The sequence below is a fragment of the Rhamphochromis longiceps genome, linkage group LG5 (genome assembly GCF_057381845.1).
Source record: "Rhamphochromis longiceps isolate RC_006_pf linkage group LG5, R_longiceps_female_GT1.1, whole genome shotgun sequence".
Taxonomy (NCBI): domain Eukaryota; kingdom Metazoa; phylum Chordata; class Actinopteri; order Cichliformes; family Cichlidae; genus Rhamphochromis; species Rhamphochromis longiceps.
In genome coordinates, this window is record NC_140561.1 from 40,384,670 (window position 1) to 40,404,796 (window position 20,127).

General features: G+C 45.8%; 1 protein-coding gene across 1 annotated transcript; it reads right to left on the reverse strand.

Annotated features, from left to right (window-relative positions):
• Positions 1-1,180: 1,180 nt before the first annotated feature.
• On the reverse strand, positions 1,181-18,381 carry uqcc1 (ubiquinol-cytochrome c reductase complex assembly factor 1). Its single transcript, XM_085407692.1, has 9 exons — positions 18,168-18,381; positions 15,935-16,039; positions 15,101-15,208; positions 13,557-13,629; positions 12,258-12,315; positions 11,615-11,723; positions 3,176-3,253; positions 2,809-2,922; positions 1,181-1,950 (listed from the first exon to the last, which is right to left on the reverse strand). The coding sequence occupies exons 1-9, from the start codon at positions 18,246-18,248 to the stop codon at positions 1,816-1,818; spliced, it is 861 nt and encodes a 286-aa protein (XP_085263818.1). The 5' UTR covers positions 18,249-18,381; the 3' UTR covers positions 1,181-1,815.
• Between the last annotated feature and the right edge of the window lie 1,746 nt (positions 18,382-20,127).

Sequence of the window (20,127 nt, forward strand, 5' to 3'; positions counted from 1 at the left end):
GATTTGACCCTTTCAACGCTGGCCGTTCAACACTATTACCCAAAGTGCAGTGATTCCAGGGTTTAAAGAAAAAAGACTCACATTTCAGCCAATTAGTTTGAAGAGAGCTTTGACACTGTAAACCTGTGCAGTGGTGGAAAAGCAGCAACGTCACTGAGGATATAAACAGTCATTTGTTTTGTTGCTCTCGTGGGCATCTCCTCTTAATTTTTAATGATCATCTCTGTCCTCACAGTATAATTCAATTCAATTTTATTTATATAGCGCAAAATCACAACAACAGTCATCTCAAGGCGCTTTATATTGTGCATTAGATCCTACCATAATACATACAGAGAAAATCCCAACAATCATATGACCCCCTATCCTCTTAATCTTTTACTCTGATGGATTTGGTATTTCCTGTGCGGCAGCGCCTCGTGATTTCTCTTGAGCTCAGCTCTGACGGTGAAGGTCAATCTTCTGTTTTTTTCTCTCTTCCTTATAAACACGTTCAAGTTTCAAAAGACAGACATCAGGAAAGAAAGAACACAAAGTATGAAGGGCACTCTCACTCTGTACAAGCACAGACACGCCCACGTGTGCCTTAGATTAGCTCATGATGTTATGCAGACCTGAACATGCGCAGGAGGACAATCTGACATCATCATTGAGCTCGAGCCTCGACCAGAGGGCGCTTATTGGTCCGTCACAGCTGAGTGACGTCTGTGTGAAGGAAGGAGACAAAACTTTTTAACATTTTTACTGGATTATTTCTGACCTCCAACCATTTAACTATGAGTATTGATTATGATTATTAATCTCTGGCTCTCTTCCACAGCACATGTCGTGCCAGATGGCCCCGCCCCTCCCCAAACCTGGTTCTGCTGGATCTTTCTTCCTGTTAAGTTTTTCCTTCCCACTGTTGCCAAAAATCTTGGTCATAGGGGGTCATTTTATTGAGGCAGCTGTTATTGTAATCCATATAAATGATGCCATACAAATAAAAGAAAATTCAAGTTTTTTTATATTTATAAGGTCAAAGATCTTTTTTCACCCTCCTTTAATTAAAATTCTTCTTCCTCTGCTGCAGCCATTTGTTGCCACGTTCACCTGGTATTAGCAGTAGATAAATAAACCACAAGTCAAGTTTGCATTTAACCTGAGAAAACTGAGCACAGAAAAGGAGTCAGGAGCAGACGCCGTTCAGAGAAAACTTTATTTATTCACTTTTTAAAAACAAGAATGACGTCGTGTCTTTGAGGGTTCAGCTTCCTGTTGCGGTGTGAGAGCATTATGGACACCTCACTGACAATCTACAAGGATCGTTTTAACCTCACAGAGCAAAACTTTATTTAAACACAGTGAAGGAGCAGTAACAGAAGTCTCAGACGACACCTCTGCAGGAGAAGAGCAAGCTCGAAGGTACCAAATACTTTATAAATACAGCGTGGCGGTACTTATAAAACTGAGAAAATATAAATATGTGTGTTTTCACAGACAGGAAGCAGCAGACACTCTCAAACCCAACAGGACAAAGATGGAGGACGACGGCTGTACGTGCGACGCGGCCCACAATCCTCATCCCTGACCGTCTAATCTACATATATACACCGACCCTCCAGAATCAGACCTCTGGTGGACACATCATTGGGAGAATAAGTGCTCTGAACACAAGAGGAAAAAAGAAGAAAAAAAAAAAAAGCTACAACAACAGACCTGATGTCAAATTAAAATCTCATAACAGAGGAGAGGAGGAGTTATGAGGAAAAGAAGGGGAGGAGAAAACATAACCCAGGAAAGGATGAAAGGAAACTGAAGTGCAACAAGTGTCTGTCACAGTCCGGCATCGTTGTACGTGGGTTTGACCACCTTCAGGATGCTCTGTGCGTTCTCCTCCACCAGGGGGCGCCACTTCACCTCTCCTGTGAGCAGCAGGTCGTCCCCGTCCAGCGCGTCGATGTACTGCATCTGCACACAGCAGCACGTCCACATTTACCCTCACAGCTGATGGATCAACATCGACTGTTTTCCTTTCTGCAAACGTTACTGCGTCATAAACTCTGTGAATAAATCTCACGGATTTCTAAGGAAACACATCAGGTACAATTTCCAGGTTCCATCAACATTTTGAACTACTCGCACGTCCATCAATCCTCTGCTGCTTCCCTGGAGTTGAGTCTTAGGGCTGCAGCCTAAGCAGAGAGGCCCAGACCTCCCTCACCCTTCCCCCCCTCCTCCAGTTCATCCAGGGAACACAGAGCTGTTCCCAGACCAGCTGAGAGAGTCTCATTTCTACCCCGGGAGCCTCCAGGTAGGACATCTTCACCCAGGAAGAGACATCCCGAGTCCTTCCTGAATGATGAGACTCCTCACCCGCTGTATAACGCTGAGCCTCACCACCTTTCCAAGAAAACTCAGTTTAACCGCTTATTACCGCGAACTCGTGTTTTGGGTCATTACCCAGAGCTCACGCCCATCGCTCAGGGTAATGACGTAGATGGACGGTAAATAATCAGCTTTGCTTCTTTAGCGCTGCTGAAGAACTATCCCAATAAGCCCCGAGCTCTCAGTGCAGACATGGAAAACCAACTAATTCTGTCGGACCGCGAGCAGCTCACTGTGGGAGAGCTCTCTGCATGGAGACGTGCACATAAACCAGTGTTAAACCCAATTTGCTCATCAGCAGAAGACTCTGGATTCCTGTGGTTAAGAAAACAGATGGAGTCAAGCCCGGAGAACGTGGGCCCGAAGCATGTGCCGAGGTCTCATCAGGACATCACAATTCAAACGCAACAAAGTGCACGTGTTAGAAAGACTAAAGCTCACCTGTTTGCGGACGTACTCCACCATGAGCTCGAGCTGTCCGGGGTCTTCACACTGACGGTTGAACAGGTTTCTCCACAGAGCCGCTGCCAGCACACAGTCATCAGACAGGATTCCCTGCAGGTACCAACACACGTGTTCACATGCATGAAGTTTCTTCTAACCTGATATCTGCAGTTGTTGTTTGCTGACATGTCCCAGCTGTGTGATCCAATCAGGATCCAGACTTTGGACCGGAGTTAAAATTGAGTGAGTCTGCAGTGCATCTAAGATGAACTCTCAAAGGTCATTCGAAACAGATTTCCAGTCGCCTTTGAGCAGAGTTTGAATGTCGGCCGTAAAACAGCAAGTTTAAAATTCTTTGTCTTACCTCGTCGTATCCAAATATCGCTGCATAGAAGGTTTCGGTCATCGCTTTCATCGCTTCCTTTCTGTGGATGGCATCAATCTGCATCATTAAACAGAGGAAGACAAATCAGAGTGAAGCACAGCAGAGATCGAGAATACAAGATTTGTACATTCGTGCCAGGCAGAAACGTCTGGGCTGGAAAAGTGAAGCCAAGGCTGAAGTGCAGAAACCTGCAGTTCCTCTAACGTCCAGCAGAGGCTCCAGCAGGGAGTCAGTGCCATAGACTCCCATGTTAAAACTTTACAGCAGAAATAAACATGTTTAGAGTCTGACACACAAACTGTTTGGTCTCTGTGGAGAATTCTTCCTTCATAGCTGCAGAGGGGGTTAAATTGCAATAAAGCTTAAAAGTTTGAATATTAGGGGGCGTGGCCTCTTTTTGACTGACAGGTGGATGGCGACACAGGCGGCTGTAGCTGCTAGCTGTCTGCTCTGTTTGTGCTGTCAGAGCCTTTTGGTGCATTTTTAATGACATTTTCTGACCAATAATATGGCTGCTGTCAGGTTAACTCTATGGGGATGCTGAATGTCCAGTCCCAGGTTTGTCCAAACACTTCCAATAATTTTGGAGATGTCAATATTGAAATAAAAAAAAAAAAAGTTAAATAAAGTACAGGTTCATCATTTGATTGATCAAAGAAGTTTTGATTACCAAGTAAAAACTGCAAAACATTCTGATTCCCAATTCTTTTTCTATTCATATACACATGATACTTTTCACCATTTTTAATAGAAAAATAAATAAATAAATTTTAAAAATCCACACATTGACCAGTAAAATCAAAAAACGCTCCCTGTGCTGTTCATTTGTTCTACTGGACGACTGAAGCTCTCGGGCCGCAGGTGAATCACACGGATCATACTGTAGGGTCTGTGCGAAGGTTTGCACCAACACTGTCGTGCACACAGCAAAAATGGAAGGTTTTCTGACATTTACAGTGGGGCAAAAAAGTATTTAGTCAGCCACCGATTGTGCAAGTTCCCCCACTTAAAATGATGACAGAGGTCAGTAATTTGCACCAGAGGTACACTTCAACTGTGAGAGACAGAATGTGAAAAATAAATCCATGAATCCACATGGTAGGATTTGTAAAGAATTTATTCGTAAATCAGGGTGGAAAATAAGTATTTGGTCACCTCAAACAAGGAAAATCTCTGGCTCTCACAGACCTGTAACGTCTTCTGTAAGAAGCTTTTCTGTCCCCCACTCGTTACCTGTATGAATGGCACCTGTTTGAACTCATCATCTGTATAAAAGACACCTGTCCACAGCCTCAAACAGTCAGACTCCAAACTCCGCCATGGCCAAGACCAAAGAGCTTTCGAAGGACACCAGGAAAAGTATTGTAGACCTGCACCAGACTGGGAAGAGTGAATCTACAATAGGCAAGCAGCTTGGTGTGAAAAAATCAACTGTGGGAGCAATCATCAGAAAATGGAAGACATACAAGACCACTGATAATCTCCCTCGATCTGGGGCTCCACGCAAGATCTCATCCCGTGGGGTCAAAATGATCATGAGAACGGTGAGCAAAGATCCCAGAACCACACGGGGGGACCTGGTGAATGACCTGCAGAGAGCTGGGACCAAAGTAACAAAGGTCACCATCAGTAACACACTACAACGGCAGGGAATCAAATCCCGCAGTGCCAGACGTGTTCCGCTGCTGAAGCCAGTGCATGTCCAGGCCCGTCTGAAGTTTGCCAGAGAGCACATGGATGATACAGCAGAGGATTGGGAGAATGTCATGTGGTCAGATGAAACCAAAGTAGAACTTTTTGGTATAAACTCAACTCGTCGTGTTTGGAGGAAGAAGAATACTGAGTTGCATCCCAAGAACACCATACCTACTGTGAAGCATGGGGGTGGGAACATCATGCTATGGGGCTGTTTTTCTGCCAAGGGGACAGGACGACTGATCCGTGTTAAGGACAGAATGAATGGGGCCATGTATCGTGAGATTTTGAGCCAAAACCTCCTTCCATCAGTGAGAACTTTGAAGATGAAACGAGGCTGGGTCTTCCAACATGACAATGATCCAAAACACACCGCCCGGGCAACAAAGGAGTGGCTCCGTAAGAAGCATTTGAAAGTCCTGGAGTGGCCTAGCCAGTCTCCAGACCTCAACCCCATAGAAAATCTGTGGCGGGAGTTGAAAGTCCGTGTTGCTCGGCGACAGCCCCAAAACATCACTGCTCTCGAGAAGATCTGCATGGAGGAATGGGCCAAAATACCAGCTACTGTGTGTGCAAACCTGGTAAAGACCTATAGTAAACGTTTGACCTCTGTTATTGCCAACAAAGGTTATGTTACAAAGTATTGAGTTGTATTTTTGTTATTGACCAAATACTTATTTTCCACCCTGATTTACGAATAAATTCTTTACAAATCCTACCATGTGGATTCATGGATTTTTTTTTCACATTCTGTCTCTCACAGTTGAAGTGTACCTCTGGTGCAAATTACTGACCTCTGTCATCATTTTAGGTGGGGGAACTTGCACAATCGGTGGCTGACTAAATACTTTTTTGCCCCACTGTAAATGTGAGAAAACCTTCCTGCTGCCGCACAGCCGGGTTTGTCGCCACTGAATCCAAAGGTGAACATTTCCCAATGCTGCACAGGCTGGAGTGTAGAGAGTGCGGGCGCTGAGGAGGCGCAGCAGTGATTATGAATGTGGAGAAAATGAGCGATGTTTTTCCTGCGCTCTGCCTCAGCCACTATGAAACCTTAGAGCAGCTCCAATCACTGCTGCTGGCTGTGTAAATATAAGCTGCTCATGTAGAGCTTGATTAGGAAATTTGCGTTTTAGGGAATCAAGAAAAAAAAAAAGAAGAAAAAAAGATGATTATCCAAGGAAAAAAAAGACTTCACGATGTTCACGGCTGCATGTTTATCTAACTCGCTTCTTGCTTTCGTCTGTTCCTTTAAAGATATTCAATTTATTCATATTTATGACTCTACAGTCCTATAAACACTCTTGATCTGATACACGTACAGCTTTGGCCATCAAACAGTGCTGCAGCCGCATCGCTAGTGAACGGTGCTAACGTCATGCAGCTGTACTGGCTGTGAGGCTGGGAAACCTGCAGTCAGTCAACAGCAGGAGCTCAAACGCAACGTCCGGACTAAAAGAACGTTCGGGAATCTCATCAGATGGATTATTCAGCAAGCATCAAACAAATAATAAGACTTAATAAGAATGAAAATAAGTCAAATTTTTCTGCTAACTAATGCTTCAGATGGAAAAATGTATTTTGCTGTTGCATAAATGTGCAAACGAAGCTTTTGGACTGTTCGGATATCACTGAGGGTAACGTCACAGTCAGCTGTGCACAGTGAGGCTTCCTCAGTATCTCTGACTGCTGTACTGAGGTTACTGCTGTTATCTGCTGTTTGTAACAGGCTCAGGTCGTGATAATGATTGAAATGTGACATCATGAACGGACGGTTCACTAAAAACTTTAACTTGCTAAATAAAAATGGTAAATGGCCTGTATTTATATAGCGCTTTACTCGTCCCTAAGGACCCCAAAGCGCTTTACACATCCAGCCATCCACCCATTCACACACACATTCACACACTGGTGATGGCAGCTACATTGTAGCCACAGCCACCCTGGGGCGCACTGACAGAGGCGAGGCTGCCGGACACTGGCGCCACCGGGCCCTCTGACCACCACCAGTAGGCAACGGGTGAAGTGTCTCGCCCAAGGACACAACGACCGAGACTGTCGGGGCTCGAATTGGCAACCTTCCGATTACAAGACGAACTCCCAACTCTTGAGCCACGATCGCCCCACAAAACAGAGGAAACGTCCCCGAGCGCTTCCACAGATCTGCTGGCGAGCACTGAAACAAATCTTTGATTATCAAAACATCAGCAGATCGTTTTTCTGCCAGTAAACGTCTCGTTTCACCTTTCAGTCTGACTACAGGAGAGAAACCAGCTGAAAACAGCTGCTCTGCGTGTACAGCTGGGACATAAAGAAGCTGCAAACTTCCATGACTTAAGTTAATGACTTCAGCGTAAGGTTAAAGGTCACAAAACAAGTGAGCTCTGAACAAGAGAAATGTGAGGTCAGACTCGACCTCTGAACATCTTTACTATTGAACTTTAAAAGAAACCGGACTTTGTTGTAACTCTGTGCTGACACGCTTGACATACAGAACACGCAGGTTTACGTACACATGCTGACAAAAGGTCACGTATGCAGCTGTGAAAACACCTGCTGCGTACGAGACCGATGCATGCGTGCCCACGCTGCAGGAGTGACCTCACAAGCCAGACTGTAATTTCTCATCTCTGACCTCTTTCTGTCACACGAAGCAAAAGGAGCAAAACTAAAGAGCTCCTTAATATGAAGAGCGCTGAAAGCTGCTGCTTGGCTGCCGCTGAGCTCGCTTTACAGCCAAATCCAAGAGGCTGTGATGGGGTGTGGATTCACACCTTCACTACGAGTCAACTAAATCTCCAAAGACCAGTCCCTCCTGCTCCCACCTGAACGGCAACCCTCTGATTTTATGAGTGTTTACACCACACGCTTAAAGATGAAAACTTTTCTGCTCCAACAAGGAAAGCTGCATCAGGCAGAAAATGTTTTCCTGCACTGGATGAAGCTCTGGCCCTTCTGCAGTTCTGTTTCTATTTGAAGGCACGAACCCAAAAGACTGTGACGCTCTCGCCTCTCCAGCGTTTTATCAGCTCTGTTCCTGTGCTGCATGTCTTTCAGCTCAGTGTTTAAAATACTGGCAGCAGCCTCCTGGTAGATACAGTAAAGATCTCAATCTCAAAATCCCACACCGCCTTGTACTCAAGTTATCGCATTCACAACCTTTTTCGTCAGGGCGTTAGCCATCAGCTAAAACTCTGTAACTGCAGCCCACGAGCTGACGGGGTCTTGGACTCCAAATATTTCACTGCCTCGGTGAAGAATCGGGACCAGCTGAGGGTTCAGTGTGGACATGGATCAGGTGTGGAAACCTGGAGCTGTGCATGGATCGTCTCGGACGTTCTATTGGACGAAGTTTGGTCGGCTTTTGACGTCGCATTCCTCCCACAGTGTCTCTGCTACTGAGAATCCTCAGCATGAACTTTGACTGAGAACAGCGTCGATCATCTAATTCAGCCAAAAACTCATAAATCCTCTTTTTCAGGTCTGACGTAGCGTTTGTGCGTATCGTGGTACGATGACGTTTTATGAAGGATGCTGAGACTGTGGACCGTTTTAACTCTCAGCAGCACCAAACTGTTTGATTTTGGAGAATTTTAAAGCACCTAAAAATATCAGGCTTAACAGTAAGTGGAGGGGTACAAACGTGCAATTCATAAACGAGGCTCAGAGGCAGGCGTGTCTCACTTTGGGACTACGACGTGAGGAAAGAACCGAGGATGCTCTGAGGAGTGAGAGCAGACTGCTCGAGCTGTGCTTTTACGCGTTTTGACCCTGTTTAATATCCTGCCGCCCTACATTTACATTCTTTGTCACAACTCTTTAATTCTTAAACGCAAACACCCGTAATTAAAGTGGGTTTTTCCCCTCTGTTAGCTTTGAGACTCGAATCCAGAATAATCTGCATTATAGAAGGACAAAGTGTTTCTGAAAGCTTCGTGTGCTCAGAGCCCAGATTTATGTCAATGAGCGACACTTCCTGGAGCTGCTCCACTGACAGAAAATAGAGGAACGACTCTGTGGACACGGCGGCCGCAGCCAGGCTCGCTCTCCGGGGATTTGTTGGCACAATTACGCTGATGTAAAACTTTAAAATCAACAAAACCTGCATCCTTTGTAGCATGCAACGGCACGGATAAAACTGAACGCACTGTTGCATCAGCTCGAAGGGGAAATGTGGCTGAAATAATGAATATTTATGTAACAGAATGACATTTAGCTTGGAGACGTGTTTGTGTAGATTTGTGGCGATTTAATGTCACAGAAGCACTTCTGAGGAACCTGAGCTGCTGTGGAAAATACTGCTGCTGTCAAGTCTGTATTAATGCAGTAAAATAATCAGTCATCAGCGTGTGCTCGTTCTCAGCTCTTCAGTTCCAAACGTCTGCCCTGCTGAAGTTTTCATGTTTCATTCTGGAGCTAAAGCGATTAAGTTAATTACATTTAATAAAGAAAAACAATCAGAAAGCCAGTTCTCAAACTTTGCCCAGCGCCAGTTTCTAAATGATGAACATTTCCAGCTTTTGCTTTCTAAAACAGTAACTTAATACCTACGACTTTTGGACAGTTCGCTCCTGCGGCTCCCTGACCCGTGGCAGGAGGTGTAGGGGTCTGGTGCTGTGTGGATTGGGCCACGGTAAGGGGCGGACACCCCTGCGGGCCAATCCCTGGTTGCCAAAAGTGGCTCTTGGAACAGCACCCCTCTGGTGGGGAACAGCCTGAGAGTTCCCAGCTAGGGTTCAGACTCGGGCTTGCCTCAACAGTGTAGCATCTCGATCCCAGGGCTGGCCTCTGTTCCACTGTGGAGCTGGCCTCAGTGAAAGGTGGTGAGCAGGGGTGGGTCTACTTTTATCCCCCGAACTTGGCACCTGAACAGAAGGTTGCTTACCTGCGTCTGCAGGTTGAAATAAGTTGAGACTATGTGCCCAAAGACAGCTCAGAGTACCTTTAATACCTGGATGGGTGGAGTGCTCGAGGGTGCAGTGAAAGCTGGAGTGGCGTGACAGAAGGAAGGACTAACCGACCTGCAGTCGTTTGTCCATGATGAACACTTTAGCTTCACGCTGCTCCTTTAACTGGGAAGATGATCTATGAATGGTCCAGATGCACCGATGCAGTATTTGGATCACACATCCAGCAGCAGCAGCAGCAGCAGCAACTTCAGCAGCAGCAGCTTGTCAGTGTGTTTGCTCCATTCAGTCCATATTTAATAGATTTATTTATATGAGGTTATTTGACAAAGTCAGCTAATCAGTGCTACACAGTCGAGCCTCGTCCTCCCCGTGAGGACAACAGTTACTGCAGCTTACAGGATCTGCAGATAAATGCAGCTGGGATAAGCTGGACTGAGCATTCCCAGTGAGCTGGGGTTGTATCGGTGGTCCGGGGCATTTCCAGGAAAGCAAAGGAAACAAAAGAAATGCTGACTTTGAATCTTTGTGGTTTACTTTGTGGGTGGAAAACTTCCAAGTTTGCAAATCCCAAAATTACAGAAACCTTTTAATTTACCTCAGAGCGTGCGGTAGATCTGTGTGTGCTCTGATCATGTGACTTTTCTTTCAGAAAACAGGGTTTCCTGCATTTCTTTGCAGCTTTCAACAGAAAAAAGTCAAAAATATTTTAATTTAGTTTGAGTAAATAATCCCAATTATTCAAAGTTCACATTTTGAGCAGGAGACGACTGTTGTGCGTTTGTCTATTCTGTTACTTTGTTTTCTCATCTTTTCACTTTCATGCTTAAGTTGAAAACAGTCTGTAATCACCACATTTCCATGAACAGTTGGTTACTGACATTATGAAGCAGATGCAGCAGCTCAGTGGAGCTGACTCAGATCAGGGTTAGACTGCACAGCAACACGAGTCCTGTTCGTGGCGAAGGCAGTTCGTACGTGCTGATCGACATTCACAGCTGTGAAACACTGACCGTGTGCTGCAGGAGACTGAACCACTGCCAAAGCATTCCTGCTGGAACCTGAAGATCCAGATTCTGTTCCAGCAGGAGAGCTGGCCGATTCTGACAGCAGCGCAACCTCTGCTGCGGCCGTAACCACAAACCTATCAGCCAATCAGCCGAGTTGATGCAAAAGCTTCAACACGGGATTTTTGTCGCTGAGGGAGAATTAGAGTGAAAGCTTCTGTTACACACTAAAACTCTGGCAGGAATTAAACAGCTGGGAAAATATCTGAATTTGCAAACTCAGCTTCAGTAAATAACCCGAATGAATGAGTAACAGAAAACCTTTGTTACATGATCATTTTAGTTTTAAACCAAGAATAAATCAGGATTTCAGGCATCAAACATACAAAGTTCCAACAGGCTGAGATCTTTCTCCCAGCAGTGACGCTGAAAAGTGGAAATACAGTCGTATGATATTTACAGCCTGTGTATTATGCACGCTGTGCACCAGCCTGCATGTGTGTGTGTGTGTGTACCAGCCTGCGTGTGTGTGTGTGTGTGTGTGTGTGTGTGCGCACTTCACGATATGACAGAGGGTCTGGTTGCAGCTGTTGCTGTGGTTACCGTGGCTGCTTTGTTGGTATTGCTTCTGTTGCTTTCGTTTAGTTGCAGAAGTTATGCAGACGTTGCTGCACACGTAGAGGTCGGTTGTCTCTACATGTGTTGGTGTCTTTGTGGAGACTTTAATACTCTCAGCTGAGACTGTTTCACCTGCTTTCACGCCTCTGAATTTAATTTTTTTTCCCTTCAAGATCAGAAACATAACGTACCCCCATGATTTTGCTCCTCTGCTCCACATCCTCCCACATGGAGTGCACGATGTAACGGCACATGTACTTCCCCTCTCTGCCCTCCTGACGCATCCGCACCAAACACATCCTGAGAGCACAAGAACACAACAAGGAGACTGAAACGAGCGCACAGCCTTAAATCGCTGTGACGAGTGAAGCCGTGTGCTCATCGTATGAAGAGCGTCACTGTCCCAGCCACAGCAGGAGCAACAGCGACATCATTACATCATTAAAAACTATCAGACGCTTCCATTTAGACCACATAAACACATCAATAATAATAATAATACAATTATATATTATATGCATTCTCTCACTGTGAACTGGATTCTTTGCATGCTACAGAGGACGTTTAATGTTACACAACATGTGAAGGAAGATAACTGTCAAAGCAAAAATACATCACATGACACACGACTGGGCTAATAAATGCACGGAAGAGCAGCAACCGCACAGACAGCGCGGTCGACACGGACCACGGCTCCCTTTGCTGCTTACGCCAATCAGCACACAGATTCCTCAGAGCAGCAAACAAACCATCTGATTGGCTGATTGGATAAATCCAGCTGTACAGGTGTACCTAATAAACTGGTAGCTGAGAGGATGCGTTTGTACAACTCACCATACGTGCAGCTGTGCAACCAGGAACCAGGAGTTGAGAGTGTCAGGGAGGGTGCACTCTGAAACACACACATTAGGATTCATTAGGATTCTCTGCACGCCGCACCTGCGTCAGACTCTGCAACTACATCAGCATACAGTAGGGCTGTTTGACGTCACCACGTATATCGGACGACGATATGAAAACGTCTATCGTTTCATTTTACACACCATCATTGTTTCGAGGTGTCGCAAAAACTGTTTGCGGGAACATTGTTCATGGTTTTGATGGTCACTGTAGCAGCTGTATTCATTGGTTAATGTTCTCTCTCTTATATAAACACACTGCGGACAGACAAGTGACTGTTTTTACACGTTGTCGTTAGCAACAACAAAGGTAAACCCAGCATGTGGCTCTGCCGTCCGCTTGTTTATTTCCCACATAAATCTTTCACAATAAAGCTGAAGATCTTTTTGAGATTTTCCAAAATAAATGACGACAAACAGAAGGACCAATCAAAACGAGGGGCTGACACTGTAGCGTGGACATGGTTTGGTTATGAGAAGTCTCACACCTACACCTCAGACTCAAACACGACAAACCTCTGCTGCCACCGACGCACGAGTCACGTGACAGAGTGTGGAGAGAGTTTACTGATGAGGAGCAACGAAGAGCCGCCAGGTGCTCCAAATAAACCTCAGACTCAAACGTTAGCACGGGCTTTTCCCCGCAGCACGTCGTGGGATAAATACTCACAAAGAAAAATGGCGGCCGTTACAACTTATGTCTACAAATGTATCGTTTCACGCATCGCGATTCACAGAATTTACAGAAAATGTAACATTTTTGTGATAAATATGGCTGTCGGGACGACAAATGAGATTTTGGTCATATCGCACAGCACTAACATAAGATGTGCTTTTCTTTTTAAAACACTCATATCTGAGAGTTTAAGGGGAATAAGCGGCAGAGCTGAAGGTTTGAACGTCTCCAAAACACAAAGCGACACATTTACCGTCCACGCCTGAGCGGGAAGGTGACGATACCACAGAACGGAGGACAAATCCACAGCTCAGAGTTGAATCCTTCACAGCTGGGAGTCATATCAGCGTTCGTTTTAAGCTTCTCATTACGTGAGATTTATATCTGAGCTCTTCGGTTTGTTCTGCGTTTGTGTTTTTATGTTACTGAGAAAAGTTGTTCTTCAGGTTTTTTTGGGATAAATATCAGCAAACACAAGCCCGTCACCAATAAGCATGTCCGAGGCAAAGTGGGAACAACATGAACGGCGGCCCAGGGAGCCGAGCGTGGTAAACTCACTGTCGAAGAACTCGTCGTAGTTGATTCTCTCCACGCAGCACGTGTACATCCGCAGAGCAGCAATCTTGATTTTCTGTGGAAACAAAAACATCACGTCTGACGTCGTCACTCTGCAACCACAACATCGCACTCACAGCTACAGCTGACAGCTACGAGTTGCTCTCACCAAACATGAAAGGGGAGTCGGGGCGTTCATGAGGCGAAGTATTTCAATCAGCTGATTCTCGTGATGTCACTGACATTCAGAAATGGAGGAGGGGCTTAGTGATGGCGTTTGAGGGCAGCTGAACATGGTGTAAGTGAAGGAAAACACCAACTTCAGAGCTCTGCTGCGTTGTGGCAAACATCACTCATAGGAAAGGCCTCGGCAGGCGACCCTCCTGCGATGGCGCAGAGACAACACGCTGGCTTCCTGTTGAAGCTGTCAGGGGGCCACGCTGCCCGAGTAACAGCCAATCAGCCTTTACACCCCAGCGGCCACAGTGCAGACACTCATTCCAGCCTTTCTTTACTCCTCCGTCCTGCTGGCTGTTGGGGCGAAGCGACTGGACTGTGTGGGAGTAATTACACTTCCTGCCTAGTGTAAATGCACCACTACACTTCCATTACCAACATTTGTCAATGGAAACCGGGGGGGGGGGGGGGGGTACAAAATGACATCAAACAGGCAAACTTATCCAAATGAGTTTGCCTGGTTCAGCAACTTTCAGCTGGAAGGGCGACTCGCCCGATGAGCTTCATTTAACAACAGCGAGCATTTCTGTGGGATTGTTCTGGGATTTAAGGCTGATCTGTGCGTCTCTGACGGCGGTTTTATCTGTAGAGTAAACACGCGCAGGAGCAGGACACGAGTTCGGAGGTGTGCCAGCGAGCCAAACGCTGCCGGTCCGGCGGGCGGCCCAGCTCTCTGCTCGCCTGACATTCCCCGGCACGCACGCAACCTTCCCGCCTTTAGCCAAAACCTCCCACATCACTGAAGCCTGCCACAGCTCCAACTGTTTATTCCTTTAGTGACCTGCGCATTCCTGGAAAACATACCGACTACAAGAGTGTGACGCCATGAATGAAAGCTACACACGCGTGCACACACACACCTCTGGTGAATATCACTCCCACTGCAGTGACGTTATTTGTATTTTTGGCCTTCTGCATCTTCCATAACAAATGTTTTATTACTCTGTTGTGTCCAAGTGCAGTTTGGTTTTATTCAACCACAGAGAGCAGGAGGGGAAACGCTGCCCTGACAGTACAGGTAGAAACGTCTGACCCGACACACCGGTTAGTTTTTGTTACCTGTCGACCAATCAGGGTGGCACACATTCATCAGAAGGTGCGTTTAAAGGACGTAAGCGTGTTGCTTTTGAATGAAAGGTTGTTTGAGTGCAGAACGGACACGTCAGCAGGTAACAGGCGGCCTGGGAGGCACATTAAACACATTTAACATGACACTAAGTGCTCGTGTTGATTTCACACATCAAATGAAGCCAAATCACCATCACCTGCTCGTTTTCAGCCCACGTCTCACCCGTCTCTTCTGCACTCACCCATTTATTGTATTTGAGCGGTCCCGTGAAGCCCATCGCCTCGATGAGCTTTGTGAAGGCGCCGACCTCCTCGTCCGTGTGCTGATGCGTCTCCTTCACGTTACGGAGCTGAAGGACAAAAAGAAAAAGCGGAGCGGTGAAAAAAACGACAGCGAAAACAGAAACTGCTCCTTCAGCAGGTGGGATGTCAAACGTGTGCTGCGTGACCCTGGTTTAATCAGCACGTGACGACGCACCTGTGCGGCGCGACCTTTACCGCTCACTAAATTAATACGCTGACCTACTCCGAGCTGCACGCCGTCTTCGTGCTTTGACAGTTTTATTACAGCCACCACGACCCCGCTAACCTTCATCAGGACGCGCAGATGTGCCGAAGTTTTCTCCCAGTTTTCAAGCTTCATTAAAAACAACAAAACCAGTTGAAGCCTCGAACACACGGAGCAGGCAGGAAGTGCTTTAAAGGCACGAATACGACACGACTGAACTCAGAATTCATTAAATTCATCCTGAAATCCAAGCAGGTGTGAAAAACTACAGGCTGAATAATCAACCCTTTAAAAGAGGAATTACAGTTTATTTGTTTTCATTTAAGCAGAAAATGAGGAGGTCCCGAGTGCAGAACAACTGGCTTCACAAAATGCCTCCGAGATGACGGAGATGGAATCGACCGAGTGAAAAGAAAAGTGTTATTTATCAGCAAAGAGTATATATGTTTGGCATATCGGTGGCCCCCCCCACTGGGACAAAAGAGCTGCTGCACAGCTGTTTTGAAGCAGTCCATCTGTGGGTTAAACAATGAGGGTTATTTGTTCATGTGCTTGCGTGAGATGTTACCTGTGTGGCGACATGCAGCGTCCGGCACGGCGTTACTAATGGAGAGGAGACGCCCGCCTGCTGACAGGCGGCCAGCGCTCTGAAACAGGCTTCCTGATCCAACCCCTGCAAGGAGAGAGAAGTTAAGTCAGGCTGAACACAAACGATCGACTGTTTTATTTGTTGACTTGTTTTTAAAGACGGATCAAACACCTGCTCGTCTCCCACTAACAGCAGTGATCTTCACGTCACAGCTCAGTGTTGTTCTCAGGTTTAGCCAGTTTTCGTGACCCTTTAGCATTTTTTGTTTGAACTGCACGAAACATCCTTCATTAACCCTCTGACTGCTGGACAGGCTTTCTCTGAGTCAACATTTATAAACTGTTAAGTCTCTGCACCACCCAACGTCACTGAGTAGAAAGACCTGCAACAATAATCTGATTAACTGATCTGATTAAGTTCATTCAGATTTGTAAAAACATGATGTAAATTTAAAACCTTTCAAAATGGACTAAAGCTCAAAGAGAATGAAGAGACCGCTGCTATGAGCTGATGGCCTAAACTCCCATATACTGTCTCAAAGAGACACTGAGGGAACAACAACAAATATTAAACCTCAACATCTGCATCAGCACAACTGCTGGCAAAGCTTTAGTTCAATTCTCAAAAAACATTTAGTACCTAAAGAACCTTTAGGTCATTATCTGGTTGTTGCTTTAAATGGTGGTTATTGAAACAGCTGCTGCACTGCACATGTGCAAAGAGCACAGCTTAAAGCCTCTGTCACAGACTGAATCAGCCAGGCCTGTGGCAGAAGACAAACACCTCGAGATTTCAAAGCGGTGCCAAAATAAAACTTCACCACACTCAGAAAGAAATGCACACAAGACTGAGAAAGTGGGCCACCTCCTCTGAGCCCAGAGTTCATTTAAGATGATCAGACATGAGGGGGGGTCACCTTTCCTGTGAGCTGAATAATCAATAACCTAAACGTGACCCTGCACAGCTCAAAAACCAGCTCCTGTGACGGACCGATGGACTGTTTGTCTGTGAAGGCACCATTTATGCTAAACAGTATTACAGACTTCAGAATAATATTTTCTGCGCTCCAGTCTTTTTCCAGGTAAAGCACCGCTTACTTCAGCAAGACGAAGCCCAAACATCCTGCATGTATTAAAAGAGCCCGCGTGCATTGGACACCCTGGACCCTCAGACTGATATTAAAATGTCCAACTTTACAGCAGGAAAAAAAACATGTTTACAGCTGGATACAAAAATCCTTTCCCTAATCCAATTTCATACTCGGGTTAGGCGACTTTGAGTAGTATCCCAGCTGTGGATGTGTGCTGCTTCAACTTTAAATGTTGCTGCTCGTGCTAGTCGGCACTAAAAGTAGTAGTCCGTTACCCTCACTTTATTATAGTGCGGCGGCACCTTGGTGCACAGGCCTGACACACAACAGCACCTCTCCGAAGTGTAACCGAGTCCACTGTGCTCAGCTGATTATTTTCTGACACTTGGATCAGCTGACTAGGTGACAAGTCCCTGAACTGAACTTCTGGACCATGTTTGTGTCCTTTTTATGCAGTTATCGGATAAATAATACGGCGGCTGTGCCACATTATTTGTCATATTTGTCTCTGGTCCAGTTTTTGACAGTAAACCATTGGACGGTCTATACTGGTCTATTTGTTGCACCTCAACCTTCGTTCACTTCTACCTCCTGTAAACATCATCATCATCATCATCATGCCAACAGGATAACACAGAGGTTTTAACAACACAAACAGCTGACACGTCCATCATTTAAATACAGTCTATGGTTCAGTGACCCATTAAAACATTTGGACCAAAGCGAAGCTCGAACACGTGACTGATGACTCTGGTCTTCTACAGAGTAATTTCATTATCTCGGGTGACAAACACGTTATTATTCACATATGACAGAAGCCTCGGATTGAACGTGTGATGTAGAGTTTCTGTGCTCGGTGTAAAGAAAGCCTTTAAACTGGGAGCGCACTTTAGAGCTGTTACTGCGAGTTCGCCTCCATTAATCTGAGCCCTGAGATTAATCCTGCTAATGGAGCTCGCAGGCTGTCCGTGTGAGTCTGTGTGAAACTCAAACACACACGGAGACAGATGAGCGCTCACTCGGTCACCTGTCGCTGTGTTCACCCAGCTGTCACCTCGAACATCAGCCTCAACTTCTTAACCTGTTAGCCGGCTAAGCTAACGCCAGCGGGGCGTTTCTTACCTTGCCCCCGGCGGAGGCGGCCCTGCAGGCGGACACATGAGCGAAGCTTCTGGCGGCGAACTGCAGCGGCCGCCGATACATGGCTGCACGAAGACCCGCTGTTAGAGCCGAGAAGCGGGCTGCAGAGTCACGGAGGCTCCCTGCACGGAAACCTTCTGGTTTGGTAACAGCAGCAATGTCAACGGAATCTGTCCGGCACTGAATAGTGTCCGGGTAGAAATATACAAAGCGAAGAAAAGGTCCGCTTTTAACCCGCTCCGATTAAAGTTGAATCTTCCATTGCTGGAAGAGGAACTTGGAGCCTTCACTGAAGTTAAGCAGGAATACTGCACTGCAAAAATACCATTCAAAAGAAAGTACACTTAAAGCGCTATGCTCAAGCATCCCCACCCCCCAATCTTAATAAGGTAACAAAAAACAATCAAATGCGCACGCGCGCACGCACACACACACACACACACACACACACACACACACACACACACACACATATATGTATTACAAAGTCACAAAAAGTAAAAACAGATGGCCCCGCCCCTCCCTGAGCCTGGTTCTGCTGGAGGTTTCTTCCTGTTAAAAGGGAGTTTTTCCTTCCCACTGTCGCCAAAGTGCTGCTCATAAACAAACATTTTAATTATAATTCCACAAAGAGTAAAGTAACTGTACACTGGGGGATAACAAGCTTTGTAAGAATTAAATCTACTGACAATGACAAATGTGACGTTGACCTTGAGTGCATTTCCAGTGAAGACCTATTATCATTGTGTGTAAGCTTTGACCAATCCTCCAAAAGGTCTGTGCATGGATGGACTAACAAATGTCTCACAATAGCATGAGCTTATAAGTCCTTTGGCTGTGCTAAAATAAATTGGACACATAATTTTAAATGTTTGCTTTCCATCCCACAGAAAATAGGATTTTCCTTCCAGGAATACTGCAATGATGCAACATTTCCCACCAAAGTCACATTCAAGGATGGTACAGCAGGCTGACATAAACCATAATTATTCTTTAAATCTGTAAAAAGTCTTTGACAAGGAAACCCGATTACCTCTCCGTCAAACTTGCTTTGTAGTTAGAGCCAATAAACAGAGTGGAAACATCAGTGGGACACATTAAGACTTTAAAAACAGTCTCATGTTCTTTGTGGACACAACAGCTGAGGTAATGTTTGAGTTGCCCCTCCATCACTTTCAGTTTTTCCCGTGTCTCAGCTGGAAGTGTTTGTGTGTGCGGGGGTTTCTGTCGTGTTGCAGTTAGAAGGTCACAATCATTAACGGTAACCTTCAGCAGAGAGTTGCACTGTCGACACCTCAGCCTGAACGTGAGAGAGGACAAATATTGTTCAAGGCCAGAGAATGAAGTGGTCCTTCAGAAGAAAGACAAACAGGAGTCCAGAAAAGACAAAGAGAAACAGAAGGAAAAGGGTGTGAAAAGGGAAAAGTGGAAGGTCGAGTGCATTTTCACGGAGGAAATGAAATCAGCGGCGTCAGATCGATGCTGAACACAAACTCTTACAAAAATACTGCAGCGCTGAGTTATGAGACACAAACGAGCTGGAGAGGCCAGGTCTGGTTTCTGCTTCCTCTGCAGTCAGTCTGAAGTTTTACTCCCTACGCTGACCTCACCTGACAACACACGCGCACATGCACACACGCACACACACACACACACACACGCACACACACGCACACACACACACACACACGCACACGCACACGCACACACACACACACACGCACGCACGCACGCACGCACGCACACACACAAATTCCAAAAAAGTTGTTTAAAATGTAAATAAAGTAGAATCCAGTGATTTATAAATCTCACACTTTACACAATAGCACATAGAAAAGATTAGAAAATGTTCAAATTTTAGAAAGATATGAGCTCATTTTGAACTTCATGGCAGCTGTTTGTCTCTAAATGTTGGGACAGGGACGTGTTTCCCACTGTGCAG